The sequence below is a fragment of the Panulirus ornatus genome, chromosome 58 (genome assembly GCF_036320965.1).
Source record: "Panulirus ornatus isolate Po-2019 chromosome 58, ASM3632096v1, whole genome shotgun sequence".
NCBI lineage: Eukaryota > Metazoa > Arthropoda > Malacostraca > Decapoda > Palinuridae > Panulirus > Panulirus ornatus.
This window is the reverse complement of record NC_092281.1, coordinates 15,577,550-15,597,804: the sequence shown is the minus strand read 5'-3', so window position 1 is coordinate 15,597,804 and position 20,255 is coordinate 15,577,550. Positions and strand designations below refer to the sequence as shown.

Sequence of the window (20,255 nt, the reverse complement as noted above, 5' to 3'; positions counted from 1 at the left end):
TATTCCCTCAAAGGCCCAGTCCTCTGTTCTTAATGCTACCTTGCTGATGCGGGAAATGGCAAATAGTATGAAAGAAAAGAAATATATACGTACATATAAATGTATATTTCTATTTTGTACTTGACTGCAGTTATCTGTGTCAGTGAGGTAGCAACAGGAAACAGACAAAGAAAGACACATCCACGTGCTGTCAATGGACTGAATCAGTTTCTTGGCACTACCTCGCTCACAAAGGAAGCAGTGATCAGGTGTGTGGGGAAGATAATGTATATGTTATCTCTTTTCTTTTCTTTATGTATCTGTGCTGTTTCCTGTGGGGCAGGTTGGCGTCAGGAATGGATGAAGGTGAACAAGTATGAATATGTACATGTATGCATATATACATGTATATGCATTTATGTATATGTGATGTGAGAAGGAGATGGAGTGAGTATTTTGAAGGTTTGTTGAATGTGTTTGATGATAGAGTGGCAGATATAGGGTGTTTTGGTCGAGGTGGTGTGCAAAGTGAGAGGGTTAGGGAAAATGATTTGGTAAACAGAGAAGAGGTAGTAAAAGCTTTGCGGAAGATGAAAGCCGGCAAGGCAGCAGGTTTGGATGGTATTGCAGTGGAATTTATTAAAAAAGGGGGTGACTGTATTGTTGACTGGTTGGTAAGGTTATTTAATGTATGTATGACTCATGGTGAGGTGCCTGAGGATTGGCGGAATGCGTGCATAGTGCCATTGTACAAAGGCAAAGGGGATAAGAGTGAGTGCTCAAATTACAGAGGTATAAGTTTGTTGAGTATTCCTGGTAAATTATATGGGAGGATATTGATTGAGAGGGTGAAGGCATGTACAGAGCATCAGATTGGGGAAGAGCAGTGTGGTTTCAGAAGTGGTAGAGGATGTGTGGATCAGGTGTTTGCTTTGAAGAATGTATGTGAGAAATACTTAGAAAAGCAAATGGATTTGTATGTAGCATTTATGGATCTGGAGAAGGCATATGATAGAGTTGATAGAGATGCTCTGTGGAAGGTATTAAGAATATATGGTGTGGGAGGCAAGTTGTTAGAAGCAGTGAAAAGTTTTTATCGAGGATGTAAGGCATGTGTACGTGTAGGAAGAGAGGAAAGTGATTGGTTCTCAGTGAATGTAGGTTTGCGGCAGGGGTGTGTGATGTCTCCATGGTTGTTTAATTTGTTTATGGATGGGGTTGTTAGGGAGGTGAATGCAAGAGTTTTGGAAAGAGGGGCAAGTATGAAGTCTGTTGGGGATGAGAGAGCTTGGGAAGTGAGTCAATTGTTGTTCGCTGATGATACAGCGCTGGTGGCTGATTCATGTGAGAAACTGCAGAAGCTGGTGACTGAGTTTGGTAAAGTGTGTGAAAGAAGAAAGTTAAGAGTAAATGTGAATAAGAGCAAGGTTATTAGGTACAGTAGGGTTGAGGGTCAAGTCAATTGGGAGGTGAGTTTGAATGGAGAAAAACTGGAGGAAGTGAAGTGTTTTAGATATCTGGGAGTGGATCTGGCAGCGGATGGAACCATGGAAGCGGAAGTGGATCATAGGGTGGGGGAGGGGGCGAAAATTCTGGGAGCCTTGAAGAATGTGTGGAAGTCGAGAACATTATCTCGGAAAGCAAAAATGGGTATGTTTGAAGGAATAGTGGTTCCAACAATGTTGTATGGTTGCGAGGCGTGGGCTATGGATAGAGTTGTGCGCAGGAGGATGGATGTGCTGGAAATGAGATGTTTGAGGACAATGTGTGGTGTGAGGTGGTTTGATCGAGTAAGTAACGTAAGGGTAAGAGAGATGTGTGGAAATAAAAAGAGCGTGGTTGAGAGAGCAGAAGAGAGTGTTTTGAAATGGTTCGGGCACATGGAGAGAATGAGTGAGGAAAGATTGACCAAGAGAATATATGTGTCGGAGGTGGAGGGAACGAGGAGAAGAGGGAGACCAAATTGGAGGTGGAAAGATGGAGTGAAAAAGATTTTGTGTGATCGGGGCCTGAGCATGCAGGAGGGTGAAAGGAGGGCAAGGAATAGAGTGAATTGGAGCGATGTGGTATACCGGGGTTGACGTGCTGTCAGTGGATTGAATCAAGGCATGTGAAGCGTCTGGGGTAAACCATGGAAAGCTGTGTAGGTATGTATATTTGCGTGTGTGGACGTATGTATATACATGTGTATGGGGGTGGGTTGGGCCATTTCTTTCGTCTGTTTCCTTGCGCTACCTCGCAAACGCGGGAGACAGCGGAAAAAAAAAAAATGTATACGAATAAAGTGCATATGAACACGCACCTTCATAGAACATACAAACCTCTAACAGCCAGGATCGAACCCGGGACCCCTGTTGGAGGTTTGTATGTTCTATGTAAGTGTATGTGCATAAAGGGGAAGAGTGGTTTGGAAATGTCTGGGGAGTGAAGTCAGGGGTTAGTGAGAGGACAAGAGCAAGGGAAGGAGTAGCAATACTCCTGAAACAGGAGTTGTGGGAGCATGTGATAGAATGTAAGAAAGTAAATTCTCGATTAATATGGGTAAAATTGAAAGTTGATGGAGAGAGGTGGGTGATTATTGGTGCATATGCACCTGGGCATGAGAAGAAAGATCATGAGAGGCAAGTGTTTTGGGAGCAGCTGAATGAGTGTGTTAGCGGTTTTGATGCACGAGACCGGGTTATAGTGATGGGTGATTTGAATGCAAAGGTGAGTAATGTGGCAGTTGAGGGAATAATTGGTATGCATGGGGTGTTCAGTGTTGTAAATGGAAATGGTGAAGAGCTTGTAGATTTATGTGCTGAAAAAGGACTGATGATTGGGAATACCTGGTTTAAAAAGCGAGATATACATAAGTATACTTATGTAAGTAGGAGAGATGGCCAGAGAGCGTTATTGGATTACGTGTTAATTGACAGGCGTGCGAAAGAGAGACTTTTGGATGTTAATGTGCTGAGAGGTGCAACTGGAGGGATGTCTGATCATTATCTTGTGGAGGCTAAGGTGAAGATTAGTATGGGTTTTCAGAAAAGAGGAGTGAATGTTGGGGTGAAGAAGGTGGTGAGAGTAAGTGAGCTTGGGAAGGAGACCTGTGTGGGGAAGTACCAGGAGAGACTGTGTACAGAATGGAAAAAGGTGAGAACAATGGAAGTAAGGGGAGTGGGGGAGGAATGGGATGTATTTAGGGAATCAGTGATGGATTGCGCAAAAGATGCTTGTGGCATGAGAAGAGTGGGAGGTGGGCTGTTTAGAAAGGGTAGTGAGTGGTGGGATGAAGAAGTAAGAGTATTGGTGAAAGAGAAGAGAGAGGCATTTGGACGATTTTTGCAGGGAAAAAATGCAATTGAGTGGGAGAAGTATAAAAGAAAGAGACAGGAGGTCAAGAGAAAGGTGCAAGAGGTGAAAGAAAGGGCAAATGAGAGTTGGGGTGAGAGACTATCAGTAAATTTTAGGGAGAATAAAAAGATGTTCTGGAAGGAGGTAAATAGGGTGCGTAAGACAAGGGAGCAAATGGGAACTTCAGTGAAGGGCGTAAATGGGGAGGTGATAACAAGTAGCGGTGATGTGAGAAGGAGATGGAATGAGTATTTTGAAGGTTTGTTGAATGTGTCTGATGACAGAGTGGCAGATATAGGGTGTTTTGGTCGAGGTGGTGTGCAAAGTGAGAGGGTTAGGGAAAATGATTTGGTAAACAGAGAAGAGGTAGTAAAAGCTTTGCGGAAGATGAAAGCCGGCAAGGCAGCAGGTTTGGATGGTATTGCAGTGGAATTTATTAAAAAAGGGGGTGACTGTATTGTTGACTGGTTGGTAAGGTTATTTAATGTATGTATGACTCATGGTGAGGTGCCTGAGGATTGGCGGAATGCGTGCATAGTGCCATTGTACAAAGGCAAAGGGGATAAGAGTGAGTGCTCAAATTACAGAGGTATAAGTTTGTTGAGTATTCCTGGTAAATTATATGGGAGGGTATTGATTGAGAGGGTGAAGGCATGTACAGAGCATCAGATTGGGGAAGAGCAGTGCGGTTTCAGAAGTGGTAGAGGATGTGTGGATCAGGTGTTTGCTTTGAAGAATGTATGTGAGAAATACTTAGAAAAGCAAATGGATTTGTATGTAGCATTTATGGATCTGGAGAAGGCATATGATAGAGTTGATAGAGATGCTCTGTGGAAGGTATTAAGAATATATGGTGTGGGAGGCAAGTTGTTAGAAGCAGTGAAAAGTTTTTATCGAGGATGTAAGGCATGTGTACGTGTAGGAAGAGAGGAAAGTGATTGGTTCTCAGTGAATGTAGGTTTGCGGCAGGGGTGTGTGATGTCTCCATGGTTGTTTAATTTGTTTATGGATGGGGTTGTTAGGGAGGTAAATGCAAGAGTCCTGGAAAGAGGGGCAAGTATGAAGTCTGTTGGGGATGAGAGAGCTTGGGAAGTGAGTCAGTTGTTGTTCGCTGATGATACAGCGCTGGTGGCTGATTCATGTGAGAAACTGCAGAAGCTGGTGACTGAGTTTGGTAAAGTGTGTGGAAGAAGAAAGTTAAGAGTAAATGTGAATAAGAGCAAGGTTATTAGGTACAGTAGGGGTGAGGGTCAAGTCAATTGGGAGGTGAGTTTGAATGGAGAAAAACTGGAGGAAGTGAAGTGTTTTAGATATCTGGGAGTGGATCTGTCAGCGGATGGAACCATGGAAGCGGAAGTGGATCATAGGGTGGGGGAGGGGGCGAAAATTTTGGGAGCCTTGAAAAATGTGTGGAAGTCGAGAACATTATCTCGGAAAGCAAAAATGGGTATGTTTGAAGGAATAGTGGTACCAACAATGTTGTATGGTTGCGAGGCGTGGGCTATGGATAGAGATGTGCGCAGGAGGATGGATGTGCTGGAAATGAGATGTTTGAGGAAAATGTGTGGTGTGAGGTGGTTTGATCGAGTAAGTAACGTAAGGGTAAGAGAGATGTGTGGAAATAAAAAGAGCGTGGTTGAGAGAGCAGAAGAGGGTGTTTTGAAATGGTTTGGGCACATGGAGAGAATGAGTGAGGAAAGATTGACCAAGAGGATATATGTGTCGGAGGTGGAGGGAACGAGGAGAAGAGGGAGACCAAATTGGAGGTGGAAAGATGGAGTGAAAAAGATTTTGTGTGATCGGGGCCTGAACATGCAGGAGGGTGAAAGGAGGGCAAGGAATAGAGTGAATTGGAGCGATGTGGTATACAGGGGTTGACGTGCTGTCAGTGGATTGAATCAAGGCATGTGAAGCGTCTGGGGTAAACCATGGAAAGCTGTGTAGGTATGTATATTTGCGTGTGTGGACGTGTGTATGTACATGTGTATGGGGGGGGGGGGGGTTGGGCCATTTCTTTCGTCTGTTTCCTTGCGCTACCTCGCAAACGCGGGAGACAGCGACAAAGTATAAAAAAAAAAAAAAAAAAAAAAAAAAAAAAAAAAAATGTGTATGTGAGAGGATGCGTCTTTCTTCGTCTGTTTCCTGGCACTACCCTACCCTGTTCTTCTCTAATGAGGAGTTCACTGATCCTTTTAACATAATCAATCACTGTCTTATCCTGTAAATTACCAACTATGCTGAGGAGAATTACTCCTCCATAATTCTTAATCTCACTTTACTCCTCATACCTTTACAATCTCAAAAATAAGAGTTGTACAAGAAATGGTACCTTACATCAAGTGGAGTATGACATGAAATCTCCACACTTTTAAAGGAGACAAAGAATCTTTGATAAAGTGCAATTGTGACCTACCCATACTTAGGCCATTCCATGAGACCCATATATCAATAACATGTAGCTTGCTGAAGACCTGAGTACAGCAGGTCTACTGCTAAGCACTAAACATAATCTAGAACAAGACTTCTGCTTGGTAGGATGATAATCAATTTACAAACCACCTCTAAATTCAATATCTATCCTGAATCTAAAACTTCACCTAAACTCACCTGAAGTAGTTGGTTGTTAGAGAAGCAACTTAGGACAGAGGTTGTAGCTTTCAGAAGACTAGAGATCATCAGATCCACTACTGAACACCCAATATGGTCCACTGGTATTCTGTGATGTTAAAAACATAATTACTTTACAAAACACAATTAAAATCTAACAGTTCATATTCAAATGACAGCTTCATTAAATTTCTGGAAAAGAATATTCAAATGACAGCTTCATTAAATTTCTGAAAAAGAGCACATGTTGAATCAGTACAATTCCATTATTATAAGAACCAAAACAAAATACAGCACAACTAAAAGTTAGTATTTCAGGATTAATATTAATCCATTTTTTAGTATTAATCCATTTTTCCTCTTTCTCCTATCTCACTCAACATAACATCATCTTTTTATCTATATCATGTTTATCCACATAACTATTTACATTTGATTATCCATTCATACAGTATGGGAGATTACTGGACTTGCTTTCAAGAGAAAAGTCACCTTTGGAAAGGTTGTATTGTTATAGTACAATCTTGTCAAAGAACTTCTCACTTTTAAGGGGCCTATCCTTTCCCTGTTACTGAATGTAGCACAGACTTGAAGCTGCAAAAATCCTTACAGAATGTAGGGGCTAGAATGGCTATAGCACAGGTATCAAACCAAATTTCAAGTGCTATTATATGATATGGATCTCACAACCTCTGTATTTAATATTTCGGTATCTTGTAAATGATCTTGAATAATTCATTTTAAACAATGGAGTTATCTTTGGATTGGTAATGCCACAAAGACAATATAATACTGTAGATACCTCCCCCACCAGTATCTCAAGAACAATGCTTCTAGCTTCCCATGCCATTATCTGAGGAACAAGGTTCTTCACCTCCCCCATCAGTACCTGAGAAACAAAAGGCTACCTCACCTTCCCCACCAGTATCTGAAGAACAATGCTCCTTGCTTCCTCTGCCAGCATCTGAAGAAAAATGCTCTTTGCCTTCCTCACCAGTACCTGAAGAAGGGTCCTCACCTCTCTCACCAGTATCTGAGGAACAATGCTCCACACTTCCCTTCATTATCTGAGGAACAAGGCTCCTTGTCTCCCCCACCAGTATCTGCAGAACAGGCTCTTTGTCTCCCCCACCAGTGCTTAAGGAAAAAGGTTTCTCACCTTCCTCACCAGTACCTGAGGAACAATTCTCCTTGCTAACCCCACTAATACCTAAGGAACAAGGTTCCACGGCTTCCACACCAGCACCTAACCAACAAGACTCCTCATCTCCCCCACTAGCACCTGAGGAACAAGAAAAAGCCTTTTTGCCTCCCTCATCAATACCTGAGGAACAAGAAACATTAAACCTTTATATATGTGCAAACATCATTTCCCAAATATTTTCGCTCTCTCTTTCATGATGTTTGGTAAGTCAGTCCCATGTAAACCTAGGACCGATATTTCTGTAATAAGCATTGTGATAAAGGAAAAACAACATTATCATCAAACAAGATATACAGAAAGCATTATATAGTAGCCCAGCCTTTCGGCAAAACCTTGTAAATAGGTACTCCCTCTTTTCCCTCCATTTCTCTCGCCTCCCTCCTCCTCTGCTTTCCCTTTTCCCTTCTTCCTCTGTCTCCTGCTTCTTCCACTCTTTGTATCCACATATTTTCTCCACTAGAGTCAGAAAATATAAGTAAACTAACATTATTACAAACTACTTTGAGTGTCCCTTTTTAAGTCTAAGAATATACCAGCAATTCTAATAAAAATGTCTGAATTATCAATTTAGTTTGAATAAGGAAAAAATAAATATTTAAAACTTTTACAATAAAACTGAAAAAAAAAAAAATACTGTTAACATCTGACCTGATCCATAGCTGAAGAAGAGCTTTGGTGAAATCTTCCACAAAAGGAGCAGCTGCATTTCTTGCACATGTAAAGACTAAAAACAATGGAGTCAAATATTCCAATTCATCCAACTGTAAAAAGAAGATATACCATGAATACACTTGCAAGGGTATTTCATGTAATCCGTGACGAGAATCCTTAAATGAGTTAGTTTCCATAACCATGCAACCTTTTTCCACACTCAAATGTTCCCTAAACATTTCAACTACAGGCCATACTTACACACTAAAACTTCAAAGACACAACTACAAAACTCATACAACATCTGAAGAAAAATTTCAGTGTAGATTTGGCTGCGCAACATGAAAAACAACTGAAGTGAGTTTGCATGGAAAAAAAAGGACAAATAGTTACTTCAGTTGTATGGCATACATGAAGGACACAGAAAAAGGAAGAAACAAGAGAAATAAATTAAAGTACAGAGAAAAATTTAAGAACAAAAAGATGTAGCAATTTCTAGAAATTTGTAGGTGCTAGGTGTTAGGTGTTAGGGAGGTAAATGCAAGAGTTTTGGAAAGAGGGGCAAGTATGAAGTCTGTTGGGGATGAGAGAGCTTGGGAAGTGAGTCAGCTGCTGTTCGCTGATGATACAGCGCTGGTGGCTGATTCATGTGAGAAACTGCAGAAGCTGGTGACTGAGTTTGGTAAAGTGTGTGGAAGAAGAAAGTTAAGAGTAAATGTGAATAAGAGCAAGGTTGTTAGATACAGTAGGGTTGAGGGTCAAGTCAATTGGGAGGTGAGTTTGAATGGAGAAAAACTGGAGGAAGTGAAGTGTTTTAGATATCTGGGAGTGGATCTGGCAGCGGATGGAACCATGGAAGCGGAAGTGGATCATAGGGTGGGGGAGGGGGCGAAAATTCTGGGGGCCTTGAAGAATGTGTGGAAGTCGAGAACATTATCTCGGAAAGCAAAAATGGGTATGTTTGAAGGAATAGTGGTTCCAACAATGTTGTATGGTTGCGAGGCGTGGGCTATGGATAGAGTTGTGCACAGGAGGATGGATGTGCTGGAAATGAGATGTTTGAGGACAATGTGTGGTGTGAGGTGGTTTGATCGAGTGAGTAACGTAAGGGTAAGAGAGATGTGTGGAAATAAAAAGAGCGTGGTTGAGAGAGCAGAAGAGGGTGTTTTGAAGTGGTTTGGGCACATGGAGAGAATGAGTGAGGAAAGATTGACCAAGAGGATATATGTGTCGGAGGTGGAGGGAACGAGGAGAAGAGGGAGACCAAATTGGAGGTGGAAAGATGGAGTGAAAAAGATTTTGTGTGATCGGGGCCTGAACATGCAGGAGGGTGAAAGGAGGGCAAGGAATAGAGTGAATTGGAGCGATGTGGTATACCGGGGTTGACGTGCTGTCAGTGGATTGAATCAAGGCATGTGAAGCGTCTGGGGTAAACCATGGAAAGCTGTGTAGGTATGTATATTTGCGTGTGTGGACGTATGTATATACATGTGTATGGGGGGGGGGGGGGGTTGGGCCATTTCTTTCGTCTGTTTCCTTGCGCTACCTCGCAAACGCGGGAGACAGCGACAAAGTATAATAATAATATATAATAATATTGTAGGTGCCAGTATGTCAATAAAGAGAACCATCTGTAGGAAACTTAGTACTTCTGCAAACTTTTTCCTAATCAATATTTCTCATGTTAATGTCATTTAAATTTACCCTCATCATCTATATCTTCTATCATCTATCTTCTAGTAGTAGAGTGGTGGATGAAAAAATAAAATGCCTAAAGACATAGTTAATGCAGACAGCATACATAAATCTTAAAAGTTACACAATAGTAGAGAATGTTCAAGAGATGGGACCCCATGAATTACCACAGCAATCTCCAACTACTGCCAAAAGCAGTTTATGAAACTTTCTTTTTATCTTTGTTGTGTCTACATTATTAAATTTACTGTTCTGGAGCAGCACACATATATGGAATACAGGGCAGTGGATCACCAGAAAATGGTTAACAGATGTACAATGTTTTTAACATTATCAGATACGATTACTGATAAGTATATAATGTAATCTTATATGAATTTTCAATGCAGTAATCATTCACATTTTCCAACCATTGAAAAACTCAACTTGCAAACAGGATCCAGGAACATATCCCATTCATAAGCTGGGTAGTATGTATCTTCCTCTTCAATCCATCCATATTGCTGGCACAACCTTCCCACTCAACTGTAGAATAATATTGCATAATATTTTTCAAAAACATTTCATCCCAGCAGCCAACAATTTTTGTTCAGCCAACAACAGAAATGATTAACTCCATACATGGTAACCATATACAGGGTTAGTCACTGTATACTTTGCAACTAATGTGGCAAGTCTACATACATACAGTCAGGCAGGCTTTTTTACCATAAATATTTGTTGGTTCATATTATTCTTGCTCTCAACACCTTCATTACTAATTACCCTATCAGATGGAGAAATACAGGTTCCTTGCACATCATAACAGTTAATTTCTTTTGCTGTAGCTTTCTCTTTCATACTAGTTTGCCGTTTCCTACATTAGCAAGGTAAAACCAGGAGCAGATAAAGAAAAGGCCTCATTTGTTCACATCCATTCTCTAGCTGTCATGTGTAATGCACCAAGTCCAAGGTCCCCTATCTAAAACCAGGCACCACAGACCTTTCTATGAAGACAAAAACCTGACCTGTATGGCAAATAAAGCTTTGAGCCTGGAAAAGGTATCTGAACCATGATTTGAAAGCACAACTATAGAAACAGGTAAATGGATACTGATGATAAATAAATACAGTAAAATACTTTGTCTGCAATGTTGTAATTGCTTTTTGGGTTTTGAGGTGTCATCATTCTTCAACACATTCTAGTCTTAGTCACACAAGATAGATGTAAACAGCATTTAAGCCACAAAATTCTACAAGAAAAATTTTTCAGTCAATTTTTTCTGTAAAATTGTTAGACCTGTAACTATCATATAATCTGATGATGTTAGATTCTGAAGTGCTTGCTGCACTCATCACTCTTGGAAAATGGAAAATCAAGAATTCAAGTGATAAATGGATGCAAGTGTATCTAGTTGAGAATTCTACAACTTGAAATAAGTGTATACAAGCATAACTCAAATATAACTATCTATATAAAACAACAGGATACTTACAAGGCTCACTATAGTTTGTTCTGTGGCTTTCCGAGACAGAGATACATTAACTTTCTCTGTGCAAGCTTGTAAAACATCTCTTGTTAGTTCTTCCACACTATCATTTGCCTCTCCTTGCATTATGCTGTACCAAGCTGGAATACTATGCCCTGAAAAATATGAAAAAATTGCTAATGGGAGAGGTTGGAACAGCTGAGGATGTAGATAATTTAGAGAACTGGTTGAGATGGTGACAACGAAGAAAGAATTCAGTGCTTTTAAAGAATGCATGTAGCATGTAGCTTTTCAAAAGCTAAAGACTGGATGAAGGCAGTGATTACTATGATGTGAAAAGGAAAGGGAAAAATAAATGATATAACTGTTACAGGTGAATAAGTCTTCTTACCAGAATTAGTTTTTGTTTATGGTATGAATTATGCTACATGGATTACTGAACCTCATGCTGAGGAAGAACAAGATGGATTAAGGAAGAAAAGAAGGATGTGTAACCCTGATGTTTGAACTCGTGCATATATTAAAGATATTTCTGGGGAAATAAAGGCTAAATGAAAAGAGTGACATGAGGTAAGATTACTCCTGTGTACTGGTGTACAACTGAGGAACGTAAAAGGGAGCAGGCTAACTAGAGTAAAATAAAATCAGGTGTCACTTTGATAATGTACGTAGGATGATTTTGAGAGGTGCAAATGGGAATGAGCAAAATAAAGTGATGTAGTATACAGGGGTGACATTCTGTCGATGGGCTGAACCAAGGCATATGAAGTGGTCAGTGGAAACCAAAGAATATTTTTGTGGGTCTTTGTTGTGTAAGGAGGGTATTTGCCTCTTGGTAGTTGCCTCAAGGAAAAATCTTATCAATGGAGGAATTCATAGGAAAATAAGAACTGACTGAAATCAAAGTAAATTACCAATGATGCTATAAACTTTGTAAATAATGAAAGATTTAAAGCAATTCGGTGTAAATAAGTAATTCTAAAAGTCTATTCTTACCTACACACTTAAAATTTGAAAAGACCTCCTGTTTATGGTTCAAACAAAGCTTAGGAATGAGCCTTGATAGAAGGGATGCAGTTACAAGGTGCTGATGAGAAGGTGGAGGGATACATGACAGCAGGTCAATCAGCACAAGGCAATGACATTTGCACAATTCGCTTGATCCATACCTGAAAAATATAACATTTGAAAAAACTGATGTGCCCTACTTACAGTGTGATGCTTCACATAAAAATATCAATAAACAAGATAAAACAAGTACTTATCCCCCTTAGTACTTTGTATGAAGTCTGTTGGCCCTAATACATGTATGTAGGGTCAAGGTTGTCCCAAATATCCTGGATGGCAGACTGGGGCTTAAGAATGCTAGAGGGGAGGATTTCCAGCCCCTGCTCCCTCCCCTTTCAGTTGCCTTCTACGCCATGAAGGGAATATGTGGGAAGTATTCTTTCTACCCTATCCCCTGGGATACATATTGTCCTCACACCACAAACTGTCCTCAAACATTTCATTTCCAACACGTCCACTCTCCTCTGTACAACCCTATCTATAGCCCATGCCTCACAATCATATAACATTGTTGGAACTACTATTACTTCAAACATACCCATTCTTGTTCTCTGAGATAAGGCTCTCTCCTTCCACACATTCTTCAACACTCCCAAAACCTTCACCCCCTTCTCCACCCTGTGACTCACTTCTGCAATTCCAAAACTTTCACCCTCATCTGTGCTTTCTCATCTACAGCCCATGATTAGCATACACAAAATGCTGTCAGGACTACTATACGATTAAACAAGTAAATGTTTGCTCTCATTGACACAGTTGATGCAGACAGAATACACGTGTTCATGAAGCTGTATGATGACAGAGATTGTTAAAGAGATGGGGCCCTACAAGTGTAAAATTCCCTCATCATACAGTTCAAGCAGGTAGTTACATGTAGGTAACTGCAATCTTATAATGGAGGGACATACAAATATGAAAGTTGAAATGATAAAGGAAGGCCTAGCAAGCATATAAAAGAGAAAGACTACAATTAGTTGAGTAAGGAATAAAGTGGAAACAATATCTTACCTTGCAACAAAACACCAAATATCTGCAGACAAAAGAGCAGGCCATGTTTTTCCACTCAGCAACCATTCCACAAGAAGTTGCTCCAAAATCTCAAAGTGAATAGCTTCTAACGTACCCACAAGAGCACATACATGAGTCAACACATGTTCATATAAAGTAACATTACTCTGGGGTCGCCCACCAAACATCACACCATTCATCATACATGGAAAAGACAAACTTGCATGACCTGTATAGGAAGGAAAACAAAAACAAAAAATCTAATGAGTGATCAAGCCATGTTGCTGACAATATGAGCACTATACTTTAATGTCTAATCCAGCAATCTTGTCGCCAAGCAATAGCCAAATTAGGATTTTTGCTAAAGGGAGCTAAAAGCTGATGGAATAAGTAATAACTTTACCTATGAAGCTTTTTTAAAAATCCACAAGTTTATAAAAGTTTTACTAATATTAAAACTGTAGTAAATTAGTTAAATGTTACCTTTAACTAAATGGTAGATTTATCTAATAAAAAGTGATGAAATTCAAGTGAATGGAAGAGAAAGTAACTTTCTTTAAGGGCAAAGATATAGGTATATTTGATGGTATAACAGTACCACTGGTGCTGCATAGATGTGAGGCAAGGGTCTCAAGAAAAAATGTAAAGATAAGGAGTATGTACTGAAAATAAAACATCTGTCAATACATAATGTGTAGAGAGCTGATCCAATAAGAAGTCATAGGGTAAGAGAGAGGGGTGGTAGTAACAGAAGTATGTATGAGAGAGCTGAAGAGAATGTGCTGAAACAATTTTCAGATATGGGAAGGATGAGTAAGATGGGAATGACTAAGAGGGTATACATGTCAGAACTGGAGTGAACAAGAAGAATGGGTAAACCAAGGAGGAGGTGCGTGCATGCATGCATGCATGTGTCTGTCTTTTGAAATGTGCTACATCATAGTTATTGGGAAAGGTATGAGAAGGTAGAGTTTTCCAATGCTTTGACGTGAAGGAAAAGAAGCATGTATCAAAACGGTCCGCACTTGAGTTGCTGATGGCTACACAATATGTATGTTATGCAGCAGCCCGGTGATTATTGCAAGGTCTAGCTAGTGGTGGTGGCACACAAGCAGCTAGCTCTTGGGAGCAAAAACCAAAGTAATTCCCATAAAAGAGGGATAGTGAACCAACACTGCAGTGTTGGGCAAGGTGGTCAAGTTTGGAAGTTAGCCTGGGACAGTTTATACGTCAGACCGCTTTCGACTCAACTCTGTCAAGTAAGGATACAGAGCTAAAACTACCGGAAATGTAAGAGGAGTACTCCAAACAAGTACAAATCAATACCTTGTATAAATGGAGCAATGTTCAGAAGTTTTGACATCTAAACAGGACACCCAGTTTCTTAAATGCAGACTCAGCTATTCCTGTGATGTGGGATTTCCAAGAAAGAGTGGATGCTATAGTAATACCAAGTATGTTCACTGAGTCAAGAAGTGGAATTACAGAACCGTCAAAGGACACACGAGATTTGTGAGGAGTTTTTGATAGAGAGATGGGCAGAAATAGGGTCTTAGAGGCATTAGATAGAAACATTAAGTAGCAGTAGCAGGGAGGAACATTAGGAAGGAGCATTTGGTAGAAGCAGTTGGTAGGAACAAAGTAGGAGCCTCCCTAAACACTGCGCTAGACTTGCCCTCTACCAGTGGCCTGTTAAGGATGAAGCACTAAAGGCTAAGAAACAGCACTGGAGTTAACTAGTTATGGAGACTTTATTGCCATGGCCACCCCCTTGAGGGAGTTTCAGAATGGAACAGGCATCTTAGATATAGACAGATAAATATATCAACATATATCTGAGGTCTGATTTTTATAATTAGTTATGATTTTATTGCTAAACAATGAAATATTGCATAAGTCTTTTTAATTTACTTTTCTCCATGGTCTGAAAGATCCTGGTGAGGAAAGAGCAGGTGTGCATCATAGTTACGGTATTATGAGGAACACAAACTGCTATCAGTAACTGCAGGTAACTTCCCCACTCTATGTCAATCCTTGTTTCATCTTCTCCTATCTCTAAAACCATCTGTAAACAAGAGAATATTATATAAGAAGACTTAAGATTTTGAGTGATCAGGGCCTGGACATGCAGGAAGGTGAAAGGTTTGCACAGGATAGAATGAAATGGAACAATGTGGTATACATGGGCCAACATGCTGCCAATGTACTGAACTAGAGAAAGTGAAGTGTCCAGGGAAAACCATTTGTAGGGACAGGTATAGGACAAGAAGCTGTGGTTTTGGAGCATTATACAAGACAGCTAGAGAATGGATGTGTGTGAATATGGCCTTTCTATGTCTATTACTAGCACTATCTCACAAATGAAGAAAACTGCACTCAAGTATAAAAAAAACTTGTGACTTGTCAGTACATCTATATCTTTTTCAGACATGATGAAAAGTTAAGTTTGGAAGAAGCTGATCTTCCAGACTGTAGTATGTTTAGTTATCAACAAAAGAGTGATAAGTCATCATATAAAAGTAAAAAATGAAAAGTAAATGGGTATCTCAAAAAAAGCCACCTTTCACACACTACTCACTTCTTTTGTACATGCAACCACTACTTCCCAAAATGTCTCCCAGTCCTCACCCACTCTCCTAGTTTCGTTTAATCTCACCAGCCATTCTTTACCCATTCTCTCCTGGTATATCCTCACACAAGCCTCTTTTCCATGCTCACTCATTTTCACCATCTTCCAACCTAAACCCTTTTCTATTTTCCTAAAGCCTCCACAAAATTTCACCTATGCCTCCACCAAGAAGTACTAGACATCTCATCATCTGCTGCCTTCAGCAAATTCATATCTATGTCTTTCTTTAGCACATCTATCACTGACAACATAATCCAATAACGCCTACTCATCCATGCATACCTATGTATGTCCCTTTTCTTATGCCAGGTATTCCCAATCAGTTCTTTTTCAGTACACAACACCACAAGCTATATGTCATTTTCATTCACAATAGGTACCCCATGCCCCTGCCCCAGTTACACCCTCAACTGTCATGTCACCCACTTTTGCATTCAAATTACCCATCACTATTACTTGATCCCTTACATCAAAAATGCTAATGTATTCACTAAGCTCCTTAATAGTTTTTTCTTTCCCTTGGTTTTTCAGCAACATGCTGAAAGCCAGTATCTCTGGCATAGGATGGCATCTTTATGTTGTGCTGACACGTCAAGGACAGGCAAGGAAACACCTGACATTTTCATCAGAAGAAATGTGAATGGTATCCATTACAAGGAAAGGTTCAGCCTGACCTTCCTCGTCACATATGTGGGGTTTCTTTTTTAATGCATCTGCAAAAGATGTATTGGACTATGGTGTTATTTGTGATACCAAAACTCTCTTCCTTGCTTCTGCAGAGGAAATGTACTCAGTTGCTGTAACTGTGCAGATCTACTTTTCCTTCACCCAATGAGGGCAACTGCCGGAAGAACTAAAATGATCTTCCTCACAATTACTGCAGTTGATGGTCACTGATGTACTTTCCCTTGCCTTATGACCATTTCCCACACATTTAGCACAAATGGGAATAGGGGTACAGCAGGTTGATTCCCCATGTCCATATCTCTGGCAGAGGATTTGGAATTTACAGTCTTACAGAACAATGTTCGTATCCCAATGGAACTTTGTCTGATACCCTTGCTCGTCCAAAATGTCAAAACAATGGTGGCTGTATTATCTCTTGCCATAAACAAAATATGTGATGTGTTGGGCAGCAATTACATCTTCAGTTGCCAATCTTGCCATGATGTCACTGTCCTCCATGTACATGAGATCCTTGGAAAAGATGGCACCCTTACAGGAATTCACGTTAACAGGAATGGTAGCCAGAACTTCATCAGAGTGGAGCAGGTGAACATCAGGTGGTTTTTCACTTGGGTAGCTGTTCTAAAGCTCTCCACTTGCCAGTGTCCTAATATTCTCAACCTGCCCACAGCATCCATCAATCATTTTACATATCATAAAGGAGAGGGATGCCAAGGGAGTTGGTCCTGTTAAGCTTAGAGTCACAAACTGGGTATTAGCAAGGTGAATACTGAATGGAGGTCAGTGATTTCCAACATCCCCATCCTATGGAGATAGATGGTTTAGGGTTGTCTATGGTAATGGGAATAGATCCTACACTCAGGGGTTATAAACTCATTACAGGAAAGAAAAAACTATTTACACAAACACAAAAGTGGTACTGCCTCAAAAAAAGAAGACAAAAATTGAACAGTAAGGATCCCCAAGTAGAGCTGGTCACACAAAGACCAAGTGGAGTTCTCTTCCAGTCACCTCTCAATGGGGAAATAATCCTGTACAAACAGTCTTTTAGTGAACAAGTACCATGGCCTACAGCTGTCTTGAATTACACAAGGGTGGATGCCTTCTCAGGGTGAGAAAGTGTCAGGGGAAAGTGGTAAGCTCTATGTACCACACACAAGTGTGGCAACTACATTTTATGATGCTAAATGACTGACCAAAGAGAACTTTCAGGGAGAGATATGAAATCCTGCTGAGTCTAAGATAGAAATTTTACATGTAATTCAGCCCAACCATTTAAAGACTACATTTCAGAATTCAATTCATAATCAACTGAATAGTCTTAATAATGACTGTCCAAATTATAACTCTTTATAATATCCATGTCTTCTTACCTTGATAAATTCTTCATCATCCCTGAGATGTATCAATAATGGTGCTATTCCAAATATCACTTGCTGTTCTATTCCTTTCTTTACAATGCTAGGATAATTTTGGAGAGTCATGTTCTCTGGAGAAAATCTGTTCAAACATACAAAATAATAACATCAGCATTTCAACTCTGGTTATTCATAACAAAAAGTAGAATTATGGATTGAAGTTTACCTGTGAAATACATCCTCCAAAAACTAGTCACCATACATTTCCTACCTCTCACTTCCTATCTTCAAAATTCCATTAAGAAAACAGCATATTATTGAAGTTACCTTACAGAAGAAAATGGAACCTCTTTCATCACTCTAAAGGACTCTATCCATATATCTGTACCTTTAAGGGCTGCCTTTACCCAATCTCATTCAAGTTCAAAGGCACACTTTAATGGTACGTAGAGGTGCCTTATGTCACAAGCTTCTTGCCCTCCTCTATAGGTATTGCTCTGGTTTCTGATCCCGAGAGCTAGCTGCTTGTGTGCCCTCACCACTAGCTAGACCATGCAGTACTTGGCAAGCTGCTGCATCACATGGGCCATTTTGATATCTGCTTCCTCCCCTAAACATCGAAGCTTTGGAACTCTCTACCTGCTTATGTCTTTCCCAATACCTATAACCTGGCACATTTCAAAAGACAGGTCTTTCATGTCCACAAATATTCATAAATACTTTCCCTTGTCTTTTCTTTTTCCATTTCATAATTCCACCTTTATTACAATTACGGCCTGGCCTTGAAGTGGACTTTTGTCTGTGAATAGAGCCTTAAAAAAAAAAGCAAGAGTGTCAGTCACCTATAGGGACTCTGGCTGTCTTTGTATGGCTTGCCTTTCCTTGCCATTATCTAAACTAGAAAGTGTGCTTTACTGATACATCTTATATAATAAGCATCTACAATTAGCACAAGGAAAGACTCTTATCATCTTAGTTAACCATATAACATGATGGGAATGGTACAGCACCAGTGTGCATGTTCAGCATACCCTATGCTAATTAGTGGCTAATAAGTAACAGTCTTTTGAGCACTAATTATGGCGATACTAATTTGGCAGATGTTGAACTATTAGCATTTGGGAATGTTTCTGGTGTAACAAAACTCAATTGGTGGTGATGGAGAAGAGACATAGAAGTATGAATCAGTAAAGTCAACAAACATGCGATAAACTGTGTCCATAGTGTGACAAATTTTAAAGCATTTACTCCAGCAAACAAGGAAATTTTACAAACTTCTCCGTTTTTCTTTTACTAACTCCTTTAAACTTCTTCATTCCCTACCAAGTTTAGCCTGCTTATGATAGATCATCCTTTCAAAAAAAACTCACCTCAACACTTAAGATGATGGCAACTCATAATACATCTTCCTACATTTATAGCATGGTTGTGAGAAAGTTCACCTCAACACAGATTTCTTTCACATAAGCAATGGTGTTTTAAGATTCTTCACTGTTCATGACTCTCACTCTGCATACTTCCCTGACCAAAACAAACAACATCTACCATCCTATCGTCAAAAATATTCATCAATCCTCAAAATACTCACTCCATCTCCTCCTCACCTCAACAATACCTGTTACCACTTACCCCTTGGACCCTTCACCAATGTTCCCATGTGTTCATTTGTTTTCTTCACTATCCTCTCAATCTCCTTGAAGTTTCCTGATATTCACTCAACCCAACTCTAATTTGCCCTGATTAGGTGACTGAGAGGGTAAAGGCATGTCCAAAGCATCAGACTATGGAAGTAAAATGTGGTTTCAGGAGTGGTAGAGGACGAATATACAGTATGGGAGGAAAGCTTCTAAAAGCAGAGAAATTTTTAACAAAAGTGTAAGGCATGTGTTTGAGTACATAGAGAGAAGGAGTGAGTTGTTTCACATGAAGGTGGCTCTGTGGCAGGGGTGTGTGATGTTACCATGGCTGTTATATTTGTTTATGGTTGGGGTGGTGAGGGAGGTAAATGCCATGGTCTTGGAGAGTGGGGCAAGTATGCAGTCTGTAGGGGTAAGGGGCCATCATGGGAAGTGAGTCAGTTGTTGTTTGCTGATGACACACACTGAAGGCAGATTAATGTGAGAAACTGCAGAATTTGGCATCTGAGCTTGGAAGAATGAATGAAAGGAAGACTGAAGTGTGAGGTCTCATCAAATAGTCAATAACTCATCTGTAAAAATATTAAAAAAAGTATTAGTTATCTAACAATCTGATAACTAACAAAACATACAATCACTGACCAAACAAACAATTACCTGAATAAAAGAAGCAAAAGTGACACCAAAGCTGAATGAGCACCACGGAGGTATCCTTGGAACTTTTCACATAATGCAATGATGACTTTCAGGCAAAAACTTGACATCTTGATGATTCGCTGAACAACCTTCTGGTCTTTCTCATCCTGGATTCCATAAGAACAAGGAATACAGTAAATGAGGTACAACACTAAAATATGTGATGCATACTGGTAAGATATGGGCCTGGAAGACAAAAGGGGTGTATGGGTGGTACTTACAGAGCAGGAA

At 40.0% G+C, this 20,255-nt stretch overlaps 1 protein-coding gene across 4 annotated transcripts in view; it reads right to left on the bottom strand.

Annotated features, from left to right (window-relative positions):
• LOC139766562 (FIGNL1-interacting regulator of recombination and mitosis-like) overlaps positions 1-20,255 on the bottom strand; it is a 41,188-nt gene that overhangs the window by 7,337 nt on the left and 13,596 nt on the right. For all 4 annotated transcript variants that reach the window (XM_071695371.1, XM_071695372.1, XM_071695374.1 and 1 more), the window contains 8 exons: positions 19,986-20,131; positions 17,707-17,833; positions 14,929-15,082; positions 13,018-13,246; positions 11,938-12,110; positions 10,948-11,096; positions 7,775-7,887; positions 5,923-6,031 (listed from right to left, as the gene is read on the bottom strand). In XM_071695371.1, coding sequence (XP_071551472.1) covers positions 5,923-6,031; positions 7,775-7,887; positions 10,948-11,096; positions 11,938-12,110; positions 13,018-13,246; positions 14,929-15,082; positions 17,707-17,833; positions 19,986-20,131 — 1,200 coding nt within the window. The remainder of the gene's footprint in view (positions 1-5,922; positions 6,032-7,774; positions 7,888-10,947; positions 11,097-11,937; positions 12,111-13,017; positions 13,247-14,928; positions 15,083-17,706; positions 17,834-19,985; positions 20,132-20,255) is intronic.